This window comes from Geotrypetes seraphini, chromosome 1, assembly GCF_902459505.1.
Source record: "Geotrypetes seraphini chromosome 1, aGeoSer1.1, whole genome shotgun sequence".
Lineage (NCBI taxonomy): Eukaryota > Metazoa > Chordata > Amphibia > Gymnophiona > Dermophiidae > Geotrypetes > Geotrypetes seraphini.
In genome coordinates this window covers 163883082-163903760 of record NC_047084.1, presented here as the reverse complement: position 1 = coordinate 163903760, position 20679 = coordinate 163883082, and the positions used below count along the sequence as shown (strand labels likewise).

General features: G+C 40.2%; 1 protein-coding gene across 3 annotated transcripts in view; it reads left to right on the top strand.

Moving 5' to 3' along the window:
* PLRG1 (pleiotropic regulator 1) overlaps positions 1-20679 on the top strand; it is a 104413-nt gene that overhangs the window by 38199 nt on the left and 45535 nt on the right. For all 3 annotated transcript variants that reach the window (XM_033941078.1, XM_033941068.1, XM_033941086.1), the window contains 2 exons: positions 2348-2449; positions 3854-3946. In XM_033941078.1, the coding sequence (XP_033796969.1) occupies positions 2348-2449; positions 3854-3946 (195 nt within the window). The remainder of the gene's footprint in view (positions 1-2347; positions 2450-3853; positions 3947-20679) is intronic.

Below are 20679 nucleotides of genomic sequence, written 5' to 3'. Positions count from 1 at the left end.
CTGAGGTGGCCATCTGTGAAGTTTAGAGAAAAAATAAGCTTCTAAGTCCAAAAAATATACTTTTGAAAACTTTAAAGAAAATCCAAGATGGCCGCCACGGGTGCTGATTTGGCCCTAAAACTGCCCGGGAAAAACTCAGGGAACTGCGAAAAATGGTGATTTATGATTTTACAGGTGTGTGTGTGGGGGGTGGGGGGGACCAGAGCATGCAAGGAAACCACCCAAAACCCCAATTTTCAGCACCCCCCAAAATCGCCAAAACTCTGTGACTCGCAGACACCACAGAGACATGTGCTGCAATGAAAGTCTATGACAGTCTGCAATACACAGTACAAGCGAGATCAGTACTGTAGGAGCTGACTAAACTGGGTTTTACAGGTTTTCTCACCTTCCCTGTCACCACAGATCACAACCACTAGGACCCCTCAAGGAAATTAGGGAAGACACACGGTCCAGTTCCGATCCTGGCGTACCTCCATGGAACCGCAGCAGCCTGCGCTCTACCCCTTTACGGATGAAGCAGGGAAGAGATGGCTCCCAATCCCGGAGACCCTATCCAATCTGCAGGCTGTCTAGAGGGCTTACTGCAGTTTAAGCTTACAGAGCACCCACCAGAAGCAGACAAAATTTAAAATGTCTGCGATTTTCCGCCAAAGGCTCTCTCCCACAGAGTTGATCCACAGCACTTGGTCAAACCTGTGAAACAAATCAAATAATGACTAGGAATTGAAAACAACTCACGAGCAGAAGAGATTGATTTCATCCATGCAGCGAGGCTGCAGGAACAAAGCGAGCATGACAGGAAGCTACCAGGCAGATAGCCTAGAGAGGAGAGAACAAGTTTTATTAGCCCTGCAGCCGAGGCTAAAGAGGATACAAGATCCCACGAGTTCAGCCTCCAGAGGGATTGTACAAGAACTTACAAACTGGCCTGCTGATGAGTAATTGCAGCAGTGCTTGGGAAAGCTAGGGGAAGAGAGGTAAATTTTAGGGATGAAGCATTGGATAGCTCTCATTTCTGTTAAAGGAGGTTGCAGCAGGGATGCTGTAGGTCATGGGCTGGATTCACAGTCCATAAATCTCACATGGGCTATGAAAGGAAGCAATGGAATGAAGGTGCATAGGATAAAGGTGAAAGGAGACAGACTCAGAAGTAATTTGAGAAAATACTTATTCATGGAAAGGGTGATGAATTCATGGAACAGCCTCCCAGTGAAGGTGATGGAGACGAAAACTGTAAATTGGAGAATGACACAGGGACAAATTTGTCCCTGTGGGATAAATAGTTCCTGCAGGGATGGGGAAAATTTGTCCCTGTGTCATTCTCTACTATAAATGAATTCAGGAAAGCTTGGAACAGGCATATAGGATCTCTAGGGAAAAGGAAGGGATAATAGATAGCATGGATGGGCAGACTAAATAGGCCATATGATCTTTATCTGCTTTCATTTTTCTGTATCTGTGACTGTCTGTGTCAGAATAGGGCAATTTAATTAAAACACTTGCAAACTTGGGGCCCAGCACTGTAATGTAGTTCTCTGTGTTACAGCTGAGCCATACTATTTTACCCTCAGAACATCTTATTTATTCCAGCCGCTAAAGATGCACATTCATTCACAATTCAGTACAGCTGGCATTGGAGTAAGAAGTTTAAACTCAGGTGGATTATATTGCAGCTGTCCTTGAAGGATTTGTGACAGGGCCACTGTGAACATCACATTCAGAGCTAGCAGTGAAGTATGTCCCAGCAGGATGGAAAGAGCTGCCTTCCTGGGCCTACCACTTCATGTCATTGGATCATAAGCTATTTGTGTTTTTATTAATTGTCCTCTCAGTCAGAAGAGTTGTCATTTCGATCGTTTTTCACTCAATATTTTGATAGCACAACTAGAACTATACTCTGCTGTTCAATTGCACATAATAAATAGTCTGTGCTCTTTAGAGCTTAAAATATAGGCATGGCACAAATCCAAGACAAATAAGAAGCTTGAGAAAATATCTTTCTAGATATTAACCATGTTGTCTGTATGATCAAAGCACACCAGGGTATAACATTTCATAGCAAGTTGAGGAAAGTAGGTTTTACACTGGGTTTGAATGTGGCCAGTGAAGCAGTATGATGCAGCAGCTCAAGAAGGCTATCTAGATGCTGTTCATACTGTTTCATATGTGTATCTTATGTATGCAGTAATTTCCTTGGTGTTTCAAAGTGTGCTCTCATTTTACATTAAAAATGATTAGGATGTTCTGCTAATGTACTTGTATTGTTGTTACAGATGCATTTGAAATATGTTATTGTTAATTCTTTAAAATATCACACACCAAGCACGATTAATTTAATTTGTAGGTTACTATAGAAGCAGGGGGCACCAAGAATTCAGCTCTGATGGCGAAGAAAGCACCAACCATGCCTAAACCTCAGTGGCACCCTCCATGGAAACTGTACAGAGTAAGTCCCTCACACTCAACTGATAAGAGAGAGATGAGCAGTTTTGATTGATTGATTGATTTGTGTATATTTGAATACTGGGTTAGATGGACCATTGGTCTGACTCGGTATAGCTGTTCTTTTTTTGTAAACCACCTTTGGTTGAACTTGGGCTTAAGAAAGGTGGTATATAAGTACAACACCTCATAGCCACAGGACCCAGAGATTGGAGAGAGGCAGAGGGTAAGTAGGCTGTAGGACTGAGAAAGTTGAAACGGGGGCAGGGCAAGGGGTAAGAGGGGGCTGGCTCAGAGAGGAAGAGAATGACAAGGGAAGAGATCATCTAGTGCCGACATTTTGCTTACAGTATACACAGATTGAAGAATAGCTAATGGAAAGGTAACATACATTCTGAAAGAGAATTTAGTGTCAGCATACTATGTCATGTTTTTTGACTATTCAATTTTGTATTTGTATTTATTTATTTATACCCCGCCTTTCCCAAGGTGGGTCACAATAGAGAATTTTCTGTGTATATTTCAGAAATAATTTTTAAAATCAATTTTATAGTTCATTGAATCTTTTCTTGGCAAGCTGCTTGTTTGTTTAATTACAGAAATACAGTAATAGCTAAAATATGTTCAAATATTAAAGAATAAGAAAGAGGTAGAATTTCTTCAGAAACGGCACCATATTGAAACTAGCCATACTAAAAATTCAATAGCTGATAAATGGTTTAAAATAGTGTTGTAACCCTGACTAATTTTTTTGGCAGGGTCTGTCTGAAGTTAACATGAGTGGGCACTAGGCAGCACAGATGTTTATAATGCCCACACATTTGCCTGTGCTTCTGCTGATCACTGGTTGGGCCTGACTCAAAAGTAGTGGGGGCCACAATCTGGAATAAGGAAATCAAGTCAGCTATTCAATCTGGCCATCATCTTTCAGAAAATAAAAATTCCACTTGTTTAGTATTGCTGGTTTGTTAATTAGTGGTATATCAAGTACCTTATAAACTGAGATTGTTGTGCCAAAAAAGGCCCAAAAATGGGGGTCTTGGTTTATATTCGAGTCTCCCCTCCTGGTCCCTTTGCTGGCCTCTCCCGGGCCTGCTTTAAGCCCTGGTGGTCCAGCAGTGAGCTGGGACAGGAGCAATTCCTCCTACATCCTGTCCTGCCACCCAGACCTCTGCAGCCTACCTTTGAAAGCCCTGGTGGTCCAGTGATGAACCGGGGGCAGGAGTGATCTTTCTATGTTCCTGCCTTGTGAAAGCTGCTATTGAAAATGGCTGCTGCAAGTTCCTGTGACAACCTTGTGAATTTCATGAACCACCTGCATTGTTTAATATTCAGAAAAATACACATCTGTTCTTCCATGAAGTTACTGTCCTTGAGCTATGCTTATGTGTGTTCATTATTTCTCTAGGTTATTAGTGGTCACTTGGGCTGGGTCAGATGTATTGCAGTGGAACCTGGAAATCAGTGGTTTGTTACTGGCTCTGCTGACAGAACCATTAAGGTAGGAGAAAAATTAATAATAATAACTTTATTTTTGTATACTGCAATACCACAAACAGTTCAGAGCAGTTTACAGGGGAAGAGACTGTACATATACAGCGATGATATATACAGAGAAATATTGTCAAGATGATATATATAGAGAAATATTGTCAAGATGATATATACAGCGAAATATTGTCAATTACAAGAGAGTACCGAGAGGGGATAGGTAAAATCGGGGGAAATGAAGTACATTGGTATGCAGAGAGAGGAATGGGAAAACAGGAAAAGAAAGATATACGGTTAGTGCTTCAGTACTATGGCAATCATAGCACACAGTTGAATTTTTATCACAGTTTGTTGTTGTTGTTGTCACGTTTTTTATTAAAAATAGAACACCATAAATCCTGTCTCTATTTTCCCATAAGCATCTGGGGAATCCCTTTGGGTAAATTTGGCCAGAGGGAAGGACAAATGCCTGTTTCTTGGCGTAGTATACAGACCCCCAAGACATCAAGATGACCTAGATATGGAATTAATCGGAGATATAGAGAATATCACCTTGCGGGGTGACACAGTATTGGTAGGTGACTTCAACATGCCTGATGTGGATTGGGTCACACTTTCCTCTGCTTCCGGCAGCAGCAGGAAGCTATTAAACTCTTTGAATGGAGCAAGACTCAGGCAACTGGTATTTGAACCAACAAGGGATCAGGCAATACTGGACCTAGTACTTACCAATGGGGAAAGTATCACAGAGGTCTCGGTGGGTGAAACTTTGGCCTCCAGTGACCACAATATGATATGGTTCAATATCAGGAAAGGTTTCACGAAATCTACCACAATAACCAAGGTTCTCAAATTCAAGGACACAAACTTCCAAGACATGGGAGACTTCGTTCACCAGGTGCTACAAAGCCAAGCAGACACCGACAGCGTGGAAGAAATGTGGTCAACTTTGAAAACCACCATACAGGAAGCAACAAACCGCTATGTTAAATCAGTAAGCAAACGGAGTAGGAACAACAAGCCACAGTGGTTCTCTACGGAGATCTCGGACCTCATCAAAGAGAAGAAAAAAGCATTCATCTCTTACAAACAATCAGGGACACAGGACTCTAGAGTAGAATATCTGGCCAAGTCAAGGGCCGTCAAAGCAGCAGTTAGGGAGGCCAAATTCCACATGGAGGAGTCTCTAGCAAAGAACATCCAGAAAGGAGATAAATCTTTCTTCAGGTATATCAGTGACAGAAATAAGAACTCGGGCGGGATAGTATGTCTCAGAAAACCAGACGGAGACTATGTAGAAACGGACTCGGAAAAAGCCCAACTGTTAAATGAATACTTCTGCTCAGTCTTCACCCGCGAGGCGCCGGGAATCGGCCCTCAGCCACAGACAAGGGTTAAATCAGTTGACCCTTTTAGTAATTTCAAGTTTACACCCAGCAGCGTCTACTGCGAGCTGTCAAAAATCAAGGTCAACAAGGCAATGGGGCCTGACAACCTACACCCTAGGGTGCTCAGGGAGTTGGGTAATGTCCTAGCGGAACCACTATCCACGCTCTTCAATCTCTCCCTTAGTACAGGTAACGTCCCGATGGACTGGAAGACAGCTAACTTCATTCCACTCCACAAGAAAGGCTCCAGGATGGAGATGGCAAATTACAGACCAGTGAGTCTCACATCAATAGTGAGCAAACTAATGGAAACCCTAATCAAGCGCCAATTGGATAGGATCATGGACGAGGAGAATCTAAGGGATCCCCGCCAACATGGATTTACTAAGGGGAGATCCTGCCAATCCAACCTGATCAGCTTCTTTGACTGGGTGACAAGGAAGCTGGATGTTGGTGAGTCCCTGGACATCGTCTACCTGGATTTCAGCAAAGCATTTGATAGCGTACCACACCGCAGGTTGCTGAACAAGATGAGTTCTTTAGGTTTGGGCGACACACTGACCAATTGGGTTGGGAACTGGCTTGGAGGTAGGCTTCAGAGGGTAGTGGTGAATGGCACCCCCTCCGAAATGTCAGAGGTGATAAGTGGAGTGCCACAGGGCTCCGTCCTGGGCCCGATCTTGTTAAACATCTACATAAGAGACTTGACAGAAGGGCTCCGAGGTAGAATAACATTATTCGCTGATGATGCCAAACTAAGCAATGTAGTGAGCAATAGCACAACAGACAAAAATTCAATGGCAGACGATATGATGCATGACCTACTTCTACTGGAGCACTGGTCTAGGTCCTGAAAACTCAGTTTCAATGCCAAAAAATGCAAAGTCATGCACCTGGGAAGCCGAAATCCATGCAGGATTTACACCCTAAATGGCGAGATCTTGACTAAAACTGAAGCAGAAAGAGACTTAGGGGTGATTGTCAGGGAAGACATGAAGTCTGCAAATCAAGTAGAGCAAGCTTCATCCAAAGCAAGGCAAATCATAGGATGCATACGCAGGAGTTTCGTCAGCCGTAAACCTGAAGTCATTATGCCACTGTATAGATCCATGGTGAGACCGCACCTGGAGTACTGTGTGCAATTTTGGAGGCCACATTACCACAAGGATGTGCTGAGACTGGAATCGGTCCAGAGAATGGCTACCAGGATGGTCTCGGGATTCAAGGAGCTCCCATACGAGGAGCGGTTAGGGAAGTTGCAGCTCTACTCACTCGAGGAACGTAGAGAGAGGGGAGATATGATCGAGACATTCAAGTACCTCACAGGTCGCATTGAGGTGGAAGAGGATATCTTCTTTTTCAAGGGTCCCGCAGCAACAAGGGGGCATCAGTGGAAAATCAGGGGCGGGAAACTGCACGGTGACACTAGGAAGTTCTTCACCGAAAGGGTGGTTGATCGCTGGAATAGTCTTCCACTTTAGGTTATTGAGGCCAGCAGCGTGCCAAATTTTAAGGCCAGATGGGACAGACATGTGGGATCTATCCGCAAAGATAGATAGGGAGGGTCATTGGAGTGGGCAGACTTGATGGACCGTGGCCCTTATCTGCTGTCTATTTCTATGTTTCTATGTTTCATCTGACACAGGATCTTCTGCTGCTGTGAAATTTTTTTTCCGTTCCTGCTCTTCCTTCTCACTGTGAGAACAGAATAGGTTTCACTGGCATCATGTAGGAATCAGTAGACTCATTTGTGGAGTCCGTACAGTAATGGGACAAACTGTAGGGCCTGTTTATCAGGTTGTGCTATTGCATTAATGTGTACCATTGAGAATTCTGGACTCTTCCCCAAGAGACATAATTGCTTGTTTTTCAGATTTTTGAACAAAAGAAAGGGTCTTGCAAAAGGCCCCTACTTTTAAGAGATTTCAACTGGATAAACTGTAAAATATTTATTTTTCAAGATTTGGCAAGAACAACACTGCTAAAACGGAAAGAATTAGCAAAAGTTACTCGCTATTTACAAGATGTTAACTTACGATACAGATGGCTTTTTCCGTTTGGAATTTCTATCACAGTGGCAGGCTGTACAAAACAAGTATGGACATGTGCTGAAGCATGGAAGGCCTTAGAAGATATAGGCTGAAAGGATCTACCTAATGAGGGAACCCCATCTCACAAGTCTTCTACCACAATCTAACAGGACTTTGTATTAGTAGGGAAATTGAGGTTTAATGTTGAGAGAAGAGTTAGTTTTTGTGAAAGTGTCTTTATAGTAATGGTTTGGTTATTTGTTGGGGGGGGTTGGGGGTTGTTTTGTGAGAGGTTTGGATAGAGGTAGAACAGGCTGAGATGATGGTTGGGGGTAGGTCAGCCAGTGGGGGAGAAGGGAGGAGGGTGTGTGTGAAGTGATCAAGTTCTTTCTAGTATCATTGGGTTCATGGAATGTTAATGGCCTTAACAATAAAGGGAAATTCAGTGTAGTCCTTAATGAGTTGAAGCGTTTACAATGGGACATTGTTTTATTACAGGAGACCCACTTGAAATGTAGAGAACTTTAGATGCTTCAATCCAAATATTAGTCAGTTTTGGGGATTCATGGTCCGGAGGATAAAGGACTGGTGGGTGGCATTGCTATATTGATACTACATCTTGTCCCTTTATATTGGAAGAGGTCTATAAAGATCAACAGGAACGTTGCCTTGCAATAAAGGGAAAATTAAAGGGTCATCAGGTTACAGTAGTTAATATACTTGTACACTGGTAAGAGTGCACCGGTTTGCGAGTGTTTTGCAAGACGAGCAAAACATTCGCAAAATTGGCGCCTCGGAAACCGAGCTTGCCTTGATGTACGAACGCCTCCCCCCGCGATCCGGTCTTCCCCCCCCGTACCCATCCACCCACCCGAACACATTGCTTACCCCCCATCTGGCACCGGCACCAACGCACAGGACATGCCGGTGCCGGTGCCTGAAGATCTGTCATCCTTTTTGCAGGGCCTTGAGCATCTGCGCATGCTCAAGGCCTTTGAGTTCCTGCTCTCTCTGATGATGACCTTAAAGATGTTCTGGTAAAATATTTAGACAATAATGATAATGGTGAAGTCACTGATAGTTTCTTATGAGAAACTTTAAAAGCAGTTTTGAAGGGTTATCTTGTAAAATGGGGTTCTAGGAAAAAGAGAGAGAGGGAACAAACTCATTTGACCTTGATAGAGAACAGCTTATGAATTTAGAACATCAACATAAATGTTCCCCCTCTAAGTCTATTTGGTTACAACTAAAGCAAGTTCGAGCAGAACTGAATGCTCTGCAGGTGGCCCTACTAGACTATCTTTTTTTTTTTTTTTATAATCTTTATTCATTTTCTTTTGTTACAACAAGTGTTTCAAATAAACTTATTAGAAACTTAAATATATACACTTGATAAACTCACTTATTATCATCAAATTTAACATTTTTTAGAAAATTAATTTTATACAAAATTTATAATATTATGCAGTAAATCTAAATTTATATAATTTCTTTTGAATGTAGTAATCCCCCCTCCCTTCCTCCCATTCAATCAATAATATTTAAAAACAACTTTATTGTAAATTCATTCAAACATTGATATAGTGTGTAAAAACCAAAAATAAAATCCCACCCCATTCCCCTCTAATCAAATTTCTATCTTGGGAAAAGTTAATCATTCATTACAAAAATCTGTTAATGGTCTCCAGATCTTTTGAAATTTATTAATATATCCTTTTTGTGTTGCTATGGTAAGCTCCATTTTATATATATGACAAACAGAATTCCACCAGAAAGTGTAATTTAACCTGTCATGTCTTTTCCAATTGAATGTGATTTGTTGTATTGCTATTCCAGTTAAAATAAATAAAAGTTTGTTATTACTTGATGATATTTGACTTTTTGTTCTCATTGTTGTTCCAAATAATATAGTATCATATGTCAAGGCTACCGGGTTTTCTAACATCCTATTAATTTGAGGCCAAATTGATTTCCAGAATGTTAAGATGAATGGACAAAAGAATAAAAGATGGTCTAATGTCCCAATTTCCACATGACAGTGCCAGCATCTATTAGATTTAGTGCTATCAATTCTATGTAAACGTGTAGGGGTCCATAAAGCTCTATGTAAAAGAAAAAACCAAGTTTGTCTCATAGATGCTGACACCGTACATTTTAACCTCCAAGACCAAAGTCGTGGCCATTGAGATGCATTAATATGATGTTTTATCTCAATGCTCCAAATGTCTCTAAGTCCATTTTTTGGTTTTTTATTTATATATCCGGATATTAATTTATACCACTGTGCAGCTTCATGTCCTATTGAGTTTATCTGGAAACACAAGAATTCCAAGCTGTGATAATTAGTAAGATTTTTCCATTCAGGGAACCCTACCTGAATGGATTGCTTCAATTGCAACCATCTAAAATATTGTGTTTTATTAAGATCAAATTTATGTTGCAATTGTGAAAATTCCAGCATTTTACCATTTTTTATTATATCGTCTAAAATACGAATACCTGCTGTCATCCAGTTTTTCCAGATTATTTTGAAACCGCCTATTTTGATCTTGGGGTTTAACCAAATCGTTTGAGTTGTTGATTTACTAATTGGAATAGGAGTTAGATTACTTATGTATCTTAAAGTTTTCCATGTATCCATGAATATTTTATGTTCTTTGTATAGCCTTGGCATCGTGATACTAACTACATGACTAAGACGTAATGGAAACATAAGTCTCCATTCTAGCCAGAACCAATCTGGAATATTTACAGTGGGCTCTGGGAGGATCCAATACATACCTTGACGTAAAATATAGGCTTGATGATACCTATAGAAGTTGGGAAAATTTACCCCTCCCTCCGCAATTGGTCTTTGTAATGATACTAAAGCAACTCTGGGATTTTTCCCAAGCCAAATAAATTTTGTCAATATTTTATTTAATTTTTTATAAAAAGAATTTTGGAAGAAAACTGGTATCATTCCCATTTGGTAACAGACTACAGGTAATATCATCATTTTAACAGTTTGTATTCTTCCCCACCAAGATAAGTGTAAAGGGTTCCATTGCTCACACATCTCTGTCACTTTTTGTAATAAATTTTTTTCATTAATTTTCATTGTGTCATCTAAATTTTTTGTAATCCAAATTCCAAGATATTTAATAGCATCTTCTTTCCAAACAAAAGAGAATGATTTAAATAAACCTTTTGTACAATGTATAATTAATGGAAGTATTTCTGATTTGTTCCAGTTTATCTTATATCCTGAAAATTTTCCAAATTTTTCAATCAGTTCAAGTAAATGTGGAATGGTAGGTTCTGGGTTCCTCAAATATAATAATAAATCATCAGCGTAAGCTGATATTTTATATTCTTTATCTGAATGAGGTATACCTTGTATCTCCTTTACTTGTTGGATTGCTAATATTAAGGGTTCTAAAACTATATCAAACAGTAAAGGAGATAAAGGACATCCTTGTCTAACTCCTCTTTGTAGATTAAATTTTTCTGAAAACGTATTATTAATGTATAATCTAGCAGAAGGGGAGCTATATAGTGTTTGTATCATTTGTGTGAATCCAGGACCTATTCCAAACCAATCCAATGTCTGATACATAAATGTCCATTCTATTCTATCAAAAGCCTTTTCTGCATCTAAAGAAACAGCAAAAGTAGGCTCGTTCATTTTCTTTGTTAAGTATAACATATGGAAAGCTAATCTAGTGTTATGAGATGAATGTCTTTGAGCAACAAATCCTGTTTGAGACATACTTATAATATGGGGAAGAGCTTTAGCCAATCTTAACGCAAGTATTTTTGCTAATAATTTTCCATCTACATTTATTAAAGAAATTGGTCTGTAATTTGATACCAAAGTGGGATCTTTATTTGGCTTTGGTAAAACTATTGTTAATGATTCTGCCTTAGTGCCTTTTGTACAACCTTGATTTAGTTGATATTGAAAAAGATTTAATAGATAGGGTAATAAAAAATTTTGAAATGTTTTATAAAATTCCACTGTATAACCATCACCACCTGGAGCGGATCCAACTCTAAGGGATTTCAAAGCTGTTCCTAATTCTTTTAGAGATATTTGTTCTTCTAAACTTCGCTTTATATGTTCAGGAATTTTTGGACCCTTTAATAGTTTCAAGAATTCTAAACCTTCTTTTTCTTTATTTAAATAAGTTTCGGAAGAATAAAGAGATTTATAGAATTTTAGGAATTGTTTTAAGATTGGTTCAATTTTTGTTAGTGTATCACCTTTTTCATCTTTTATAGCAATTATTTTTGTTTTCTTTTTTTTCACTTTTAGGTAATTTGCCAATATTCTTCCCGACTTATTTGAGTTTCCATAATACAGTGCCTGCTGAGAAAATAAATCTTTTCTTATCATTTTTGATGATATTTCATTGTATTTACCTTTAAGTTTTAACAGTTCTTGTTGTGTAGAATAATCCCATTTTTCTATAAGTTTTAATTCTAAATTTTTTATTTTTTTTTCTAAGTTAGTATATTGTTTTCTATTTTGTTTATTAAGATAAGCCGAATAAGAAATAATTTGTCCTCTTATTGATGCTTTAAATGCATCCCATAATATTTCTCTAGAAATATCATCTTTGTCATTTATTTGAAAAAATTATTTCATTTTTATTTGAAAATTTTCACAGAATATTGGATCAGCAAGCAATGTATTATCAAACTTCCATATTGGTCTATTTGTATTTTGATCTGTGATCTTAATTTCAATCCATACCCCACCATGATCAGATAAAATGATTGGATCAATGGCAGCTTTTGTCACTTGATGTGCTAGATGTTTTGATATAAAAATATAATCTATTCTTGAAAAAGAATTGTGAACATGAGAACAGAATGAAAATTCCCGTCCATCAAAATGAAGTATACGCCAAATATCCATTAAATCACAAGTTTGTATTAAATTATCTAGGCCCATTGATTTCATATATCTACTTGGGTTTTTATCCAATATAGGATCCATAACAGCATTGAAATCCCCCGCTACTATTAGATTTGAAGTAGCCAGTGGTAAAATCAATTGTTGAAGAGTTTTGAAAAATTCATTTTGGTTCGAATTAGGGGCGTATATATTAAACAACGTCATGGTAGTATTTCCCATATTCATTTCCACAATTATCCATCTTCCATTAATGTCTGTTGCCTTTAATTTGAATGTAGCAGTACATTTTTTATTTACTAGAATAGCAACACCTGCTTTTTTCTTTGTAGCTGGTGAGAAAAAACAATGTTTGACCCAACCTTCTTGTAATTTACTAGATTCAATATTTGAGAGGTGGGTCTCTTGTATAAAACATAAATCCGCATGTTGTCTTTTTAAAAATAATAATGCCTTTTTCCTTTTTATCATACGATTTAGACCATTAACATTTAAGGATATTATTTTAAGATCCATTTATATTTTTATAATATATTTTCCTTAAAATTATATAGTGAATATTTTTTTTTAACTTTTTTCCCCAGTATTTATAATATTTTAAGATAACCCCATTTTCATCTTTACCCCACCCTCCATTTTGTTTCCCCCCTCCCTCTCCTCCCTTCCATCCCCATTTTAATATGAACACTTGGATACGCATTTTGAGGTTAGGTGTACATAACTCCCACAAGCTGTTTCAATATATATCTATCTTTACTACTATTAATATAAAGATTAATATAAAGATTATGAATGAATTATATTTTCTTCCCTGGTAAAACTCAAATTTCTAAAGCTCAGGTTCAGGTCAAAATAGATGAGCAGATATCTCTTTAGCTTATCTTTTAAGAGATCATCTTCAACCTTTTTCTTTCAAAATAGTTAACAGTTACACATTGAGAATATCATATTATCTTCAATTTTTCCTTTCAAATAGTTAACAGCTGCTCGTTTAGAATATCATATCAATATAATAAAAAACTGTCATATCTATAAGAGCAATTCCTCCTTCTACAGAACCGCAATATGGCCTTCAGTGTCAGTCGCGGTGACAACGGTTTTGATGACCATGAGGATTCGCCAAAAAAAAAAAAAATAAAAATAAAAAAATCACGGTCCTGCAAAAAGGAGGGGTTGTCCCAACAAATAAATAATAATCTAGTGTTATTAGTCAATACAAACCAATGCTATACATTTTCAAAAGGAAGTTATATGTATAGTTTCATTTTAAATCAGCATTAAACCAAAATCCCTGTGTCTATTACCAGTAAAGATGTCGAGGAGCCGAATCAAAGAAATGTAGTTAAACATTAAAGCTTTTCATTCTTCACAAACCTCTCGTTTCATCCCGTGTCCCAGGTTGCCATTTTTACCCTAGACAGCACTCACTCTACAATCATCTCTTTTCTCCGTCAATGTCAGAATCTCCTGTGTTCGTCTCAAATACATCCGAATTTCGTTACCTGGTAGTACGACAGGAAAGTATGCTGGAACCCTCTGATATAGGCCCATTCAGCATAATTTCCTGTCATGTGCGTCTTGAAACGCAAAATAACCGGAAGTATTCAACTCAAAAGGAAATCTCTTTTATCCAATCTAAATTTGTTTTACTCAAAATCTTATATTTGTCAAAGCGATTGGTGGTTTTTTTTTATTTTTTATCAATGTCCAATCAGCGACTTTCTTAATGTAAGGTTGTGAGTAAATAAAAGCCCAATACTGCGTAATTTCACAGACTCATTTTCTGAATGCTTCCCAGCATCAAAGACTAATATGTAAGTTTTTCCTTCTTTTTATATATTTCTTTAATTATGTGCTGGAAATTTTCTTTTCTTGTCTCGTTGTTTAGAACTCCTATACGCATATGTCCTCTCCAGAATGGATTATTGTAACTCGCTATTTAACGGACTAACCAAAAATAATATCAAACGCCTCCAACGGGTCCAAAATGCAGCCATCCGCCTCCTACACAACCTCAACTACCACGATTCCATCTCCCCGGCACTCCATGCTGAACACTGGCTCCCAATTAGCCAACGCTGTATTTTCAAAGCCCTGACAATTGCCCACAAGAGAATCTACTCCACCACCCCCTCCTACATAAAATCCAAACTTCCCATCTACAACCCCACTCGCACCCTCTGCTCAAAGTCAGAGATACGCCTATGCGTCCCCCCCGGAAGATCCCTGCTCACAGAAACTGCCCACAAACGATCCTACAGCCACTTCATTCCACACCTCTGGAACCAACTTCCCCCCCAACTTAGACAACAGAACTCATTATTAACATTCCGTAAATCGGTAAAGACCCTCCTCTTCAATTAGAGATCTCCTCTGTCTCTCCCCCCCTTAGGCCCCACCCTCCACTCTCCTATCTCCTTCCCGAAATTCCAGTATGACCCTCTCTTACTCTACCCACTAACAAATTGCACCTATACGCTTATAACTTTCCTTAATTAAACTACTGTATTTCCCCCTTCTCTCTCTCTGCTTAATCTCCCTGTATTTAATTCTCTCCAAAAACTATAAATCCAATCACTAAACCTGTTGTACCACTTATATGTCTAGTTACTCCGCACTGTGTATGTTCATTTGTAAACCGTTCTGAGCTATTGGGAGGACGGGATAAAAATCTAAATAAATAAAATAAATAAATAAAAAAATAGAATGTTCTTGTAGTTTAAATCATAGTTCCAGTTCTTTTCTGTTAGAGTTGAAAGTTCTATTTCTGTATCGAAATTCTATATTTGTACTTCATATTCAAATCCCATATTTTATTGAATTAAATATAAATATAAAGTCAAATATAATTTTTCGATAATGAATTCTTGTTTTTAAGAGGTCATTGGTTGTTCATATTGGTCGAGGAATTCTTGAAGTTTTGTAGGATCTGAAAAGTTTTGAGTTTTGTTGGCAATAGTAATTTTCATTACTGCTGGATAAAGAAGGCCATATCTAGCCCCTAGAGCTCGTAGTTGGGGTCTCATGTCCAGGAATTGTTTTCTTCGTAAAGCAGTTTCTTTTGCAAAGTCAGGGACAATATGGATTTTTGCATCCTGACATTTGAGGTTTTTGTTTTCTTTTGCAAGTTGGCAGATTTCTATTGCTTGTTGGTGTCTCAAAAGTTTAAATATTAAAGTTCTTGGTCTTGATTGAAGGTTTCTATTTTGTGTTGGTATTCTGTGAGCTCTTTCAATCTCTAATGCAGCTTTGAATTTTAAAGGTAATATTTTAGGTAGAAACTGTTCCAGGAATGTTATCGGGTCATTTTTTTCTACTCCTTCTGGGATCCCAATGATCCTTAAATTATTTCTTCTTTCTCGATTTCGGCTATCTTCAAGGTCTCTTTTAATTTCTTCAACTTCTTTCCATATTAGTTTGGATTGTTTCATGTTCATATTCAGTTGTTCTGAATTTTCTTCCAGTTCATTTATTCTGTTTTCAGCTATATCCACTCTTTTGGTGAGAAGTGCAGCATCTTCAATTGTTTTTTGTAGTTTTTTGTTACTGTCTAATACTATTTCCTTAATTTGTCTCAATTCTTCCATGACGTCGGGGCTTTCATCCGATGGCAACGGAACTTTTGAAGGTGTAGTATTTGGCTCTGGTTTCGATCTTTTATTGCTGCTGCCGATACCGGATCCACTAGCGTCTGAATCGCACTTGTTTTGTTTTTTAGATGTCATCTTCTGTTATTAATTGTTGATTTTTCTTTTTTTTTTTTTTATGTTTAAATCATTTTTATTAAAGCATAAACATAGCAATGAACAAAGCATAGCACAAATTTCAAATAGCAGACAAAGCCAATCCCCACCCACCCAACCAACCCCCCCCCCCCTCCCACCCACCCCGGCAGCAGCGGTAACAAATCAAGAAAGATAAAGCAAAGGGGAAAAAAGAAGTCAATTAAGTACCCCAAAGTTGGTGTTGAACATAAGGAGTAAAAGTCAAGCTAAAAGGGTACCAGCACTGAGTGTATAAACGTCCAGCTTTAGTTGACAAATCCATCACTTCACGACGTTCCAGTAGCATTTGGTGTAACATTAATGCTCTCCATTGAGGGACAGTCGGAGGTTGTGGTGAAAGCCATTGCAGCAAGATACATTTTCGTCCCAGTAATACAGTTTTCCTTAAGAATGCTGCACAACCTGGTCTAGGTGGGTGGAATCGAATCTGCATCGTGAAAAGGAAAGTTGGGTGCAATCTCCAAGAGCAATGCCAAAGTCGTGCCACTAAAGACACTAGCTGCATCCAAAAGGAAGAGATCATGGGGCATGACCAAAACATATGTCCAAACGAGGCCATAGAACCAGCACATTTCCGGCAACTGTGGTCCGCACTTATCCCAATCACATGCGCCCTCTTGGGCGTACAGAAGGCTCTCAGCATAAATTTGTAATTTCTTTCCCTCTCAATCGAGGACACCGTCGTGGTCCTTCCTGCACGAATGCCTCTGCGAATCACATCCGCTGCAATTGGTAATTGAAGATCAGCAGACCACCTCTGAGCCAAGGCAAGAAAGTCCAATTCACCCGCCCGTTTCTGTAGCCCCTTATGGAAGAATCTGAGGGACATTGACTCCGGAGCAGTGAGTGCAAGCGCTTCTTGCAATCTGTCTTGTATATCCTCCTGCAACCTCCCCGTTGTCAAGGACTGTAAGTAATGTGTAAGCTGTCGATACGCAAACCAGTCCATAGATGATAGCCGAAACTGCGTTTGTAGGTCTCTGAAGGGGATCGGTGAACCATTATCTTGTACGGTCTGTGACACATATTGGAGGCCCGCACGAGACCAGCGTCTGAACACTGCAGAGTCCATGCCAGGTAAGAAATCACCATTTCCAATCAATGGAAGGCAAGGTGTATGGTGAGGAGAAATCTGCAAGCCCTTACACAACAACCTCCACGCTGAGCGCATCGCTGGTAAAAGTGGATGGGACTTCAGCTGAGGTAAGTCTGGTAACTGAGGAGCATGGAGAAGATAGCTAAAATGATATGGCTGGAAGGAAAAATGTTCAATCACAGGCATAGAAAAATCAGAAGTGTCACAGAACCAGTCATGGATGTGACGTAATTGACATGCTAGGTTAAACCGAGACACACATAGTAATCCCAGCCCCCCTTGGTCCACAGGAAGCCTCAACTTAGCCAAAGAAATCCTCGCTCTTCTACCCTGCCATAAATATTTAGAGAGATGGGAGTTATGAAGTGCGGTGTGAGATGTGGTTAACATGAGAGGGAGCATTTGTAGGACATATGTCCATTGAGGCACAACCATCATGTTATAAAGAGCTATTCGGCCTGACAGGGAAATAGGGAATGTCCGCCAGCCATGCAGTGTATTAGCAGTGCGATGAAGCAGGGGTGTTATATTTGCGGAATAGAGTCTATTCAAATTTTGGGGGATAATTACACCCAAATATGTCAACGAAGAAGTAGCCCACTGTAGTGGAAAGTCCCCCGGCCAAGTGTATCTCACCTCTGGAAAAGTGGGAAGTGCTAAAGATTTTTGCTTATTCAACTCCAAGCCAGAATAAATGTGAAACTCATCCAATAGTTCTAACGCTCTTGGTAATGAGCTGTGTGGAGTATCCAATGCCAATAAAAGGTCATCCGCAAAGGCCAGCACCCGTAATTGCGACGTGCCCTCAGGTAAACCCACAAGTATATCATCCTTTTGTATAGTGCGCAACAAGGGGTCTAAATACAGCAGAAAAAGCAAGGGGGATAGTGGGCAGCCCTGTCTTGTCCCCCTACCAATGGCAAAGGGAGAAGATCTCACTCCATTAACCAGCACCGAGGCCGTCGGGCCATTGTAAAGTGCTTGTACAGAGGAGAGGAAGCCCGCGGGGATCCCGATATAGTTTAAGACCTGAAACAGGTAGTGCCAGTTAACTTTATCAAAAGCTTTTGCTGCATCTAACTCGACAAGCAGTCCAGGGCGTTGTTCTAATTGTGCACGGGAAAGAGCTAAAAGTATGCGCCGGACATTAATGGTGGAATGCCTGTTGCGAACAAATCCCACTTGTTCAGGCACTATTATGGAGGGCAGAATAAGGGCCAATCTATCAGCTAGGACTCTAGCTAGTATCTTAACATCAACATTCAGTAGAGATATTGGTCGATAGGATTCTATGTCGTCTGGGGGTTTAGATGGTTTTGGAATCAAGGTAATCAGGGCGTCATTACTGTGACGGGGAAAAACCCCCTGTTCCTGTATAGCTATGTAATAATTCAAAAGAGAGTTACCTATACAGGGGGATAAGATCTTGTAAAACTCGGGGGAGTAGCCATCCGGGCCCGGTGCTGTACAAGATCGCAGCTTTTGGATTGCCAAGGTCACCTCCTGTACATGTAGCGGCCTGTCTAATCTGGATGTCTGGGCCACTGTCAGTCGAGGCAATCCCGCATCTGCCAAATAGTCCTGTACATCGGGACCCGTGTACAAGCCAGGGGATGCATAAAATGCCTCAAAATATTTCTGAAAACCCGCCGCAATATCCACTGACGAAGTCAAAAACTTCCCCGAGCTATCCTTTATCATGGGTATGTATCTGGACCCCTTCCAACTTTTTGTTATAGCCGCTAGCAATTTACCCGCCTTGTTACCATATTTATGAAATTGAAATTTACGGTAAAACAAAAGTTTCTTGGTGCGTTCGTGGATGAGGGAATTAAGCTCCACCAACGCCGCCCTATATGCCTCAGTATTAGCCTCAGAGGGATCGCGCAACAAGTCCTGTTTCAACAGTGTCACTTGTCGTTCCAGGTATATTATGCGGCGTGCTATTCTACGGGTTCTAGTAGTGACATAAGCAAGAATATCCCCGCGCAATACCGCTTTGGCCGCATCCCAAAATAAAGTTGGGTGGTCAACATGTTGGGCATTATGTGTACAGTAAGCCTCCCATTTTTCTTGTAAGAATTCCTGGAAATGAACATCTTTGTGTAAATAGGAGGGAAATCTCCATCCAGTTCCCGGACCCCGGTGACCTCCCAGTGCCACGTCAATCCAGATCATATTGTGATCCGATATCTCTAAAGGGCCTATCGTGGCCTCCGCGACCCTAGGAAACAAAGTCTCAGAGAGTAAGATGTAATCTAGTCTAGAAAAAGAACCGTGTGCTCTAGACTGGTGCGTATAATCCCGTTCGGTTGGATGTAATAGTCTCCAGGAGTCCACCAACCCCAAGGCTCTACATAAATAGGGAATGCCCTTCGTTTGTTTCACTCTGGCCATACTCGGCAACCCAGAGCGGTCCATAGTGGGATTATGTACTTGATTCAGGTCACCCACCAAAATCAGAGGGCAGCCCTGATCCTGTACACAAATATTCACCAGATTCTGAAAAAATGCATGTTGATAGCTATTTGGACCATATCCCACCAATAGTCGGAACGTCCCACCAGGTCCCTCTACCCGCACCAATAGATACCTACCCTGAGGGTCACGTCGCAATACCCGCACTGTACCCAAGAAGCCCCTGCGAATCAATATAGCCACCCCAGCTCTCCTCCCTGGTGCAGAAGCAAAGTGTAAATCTCCGACCCATCCTCTCTGAAGTTTCCGGTGTTCACTATCAGTAAGCCTAGTCTCCTGTAAGCAAGCTATATCTGCAGAGTGATGTTTCAATTGAGAAAGTATTTTAGTGCGTTTTACGGGAGACGTTATTCCTGAAACATTCCAGGAAAGAATACGTAAGTTACGATCACCCGTAAGGATCCCTATCCCTTCTATCAATAACACCACTTCTAATAGTACTAAGAGTCCCGGGACGCCCAGCCTCGCCCCGAGACCACACAATCCACTCCCAAGCAAACCACCCTCTCCGCTGGAATCCATGCAATAAAACAAAAAAGGCAGTAAACATACAAACATCCCCAAACCATACCGCTGCTGCCCCCAAGATATCCCCAACCCCCTCTTCCCCATTTACTAATCCCAGAACCCCCATCCGGAGGAACTAGAGGCACAAAATGATCACCCCCCAGGGCCTCCCTGGCCTTCAAGTATCTGTCTATCTAACATAATATATGTAGAACATTGTCCCTGCAAACAGCAATGAACACAAAAGTCTTATGCAGACACCAACCCTACCCAGCCTGTGTCCAAACCCAGGTTAGTCCGCTCCCGGCTTCTTGGAGCCCAGTTGCTGCATGTAGACATCCGCCTCCTCTGGGGTCTGAAAAGTTTTCCAGACTCCATTGCAGTGAATCCTCAATGTAGCTGGGTAGTTGAATTGAAAACGCTGTTTCAAATCCGCCAGGCGTGCACATAAGGGGTAGTAAGGTCGTCGCCGCTCCTGCAAAGCTATCGAGAAATCCTGGCTCAGTCGGACTGGCTGACCATCGTAGTTCAGGTCATCCTTCTTGGCTCTGTACTGGCG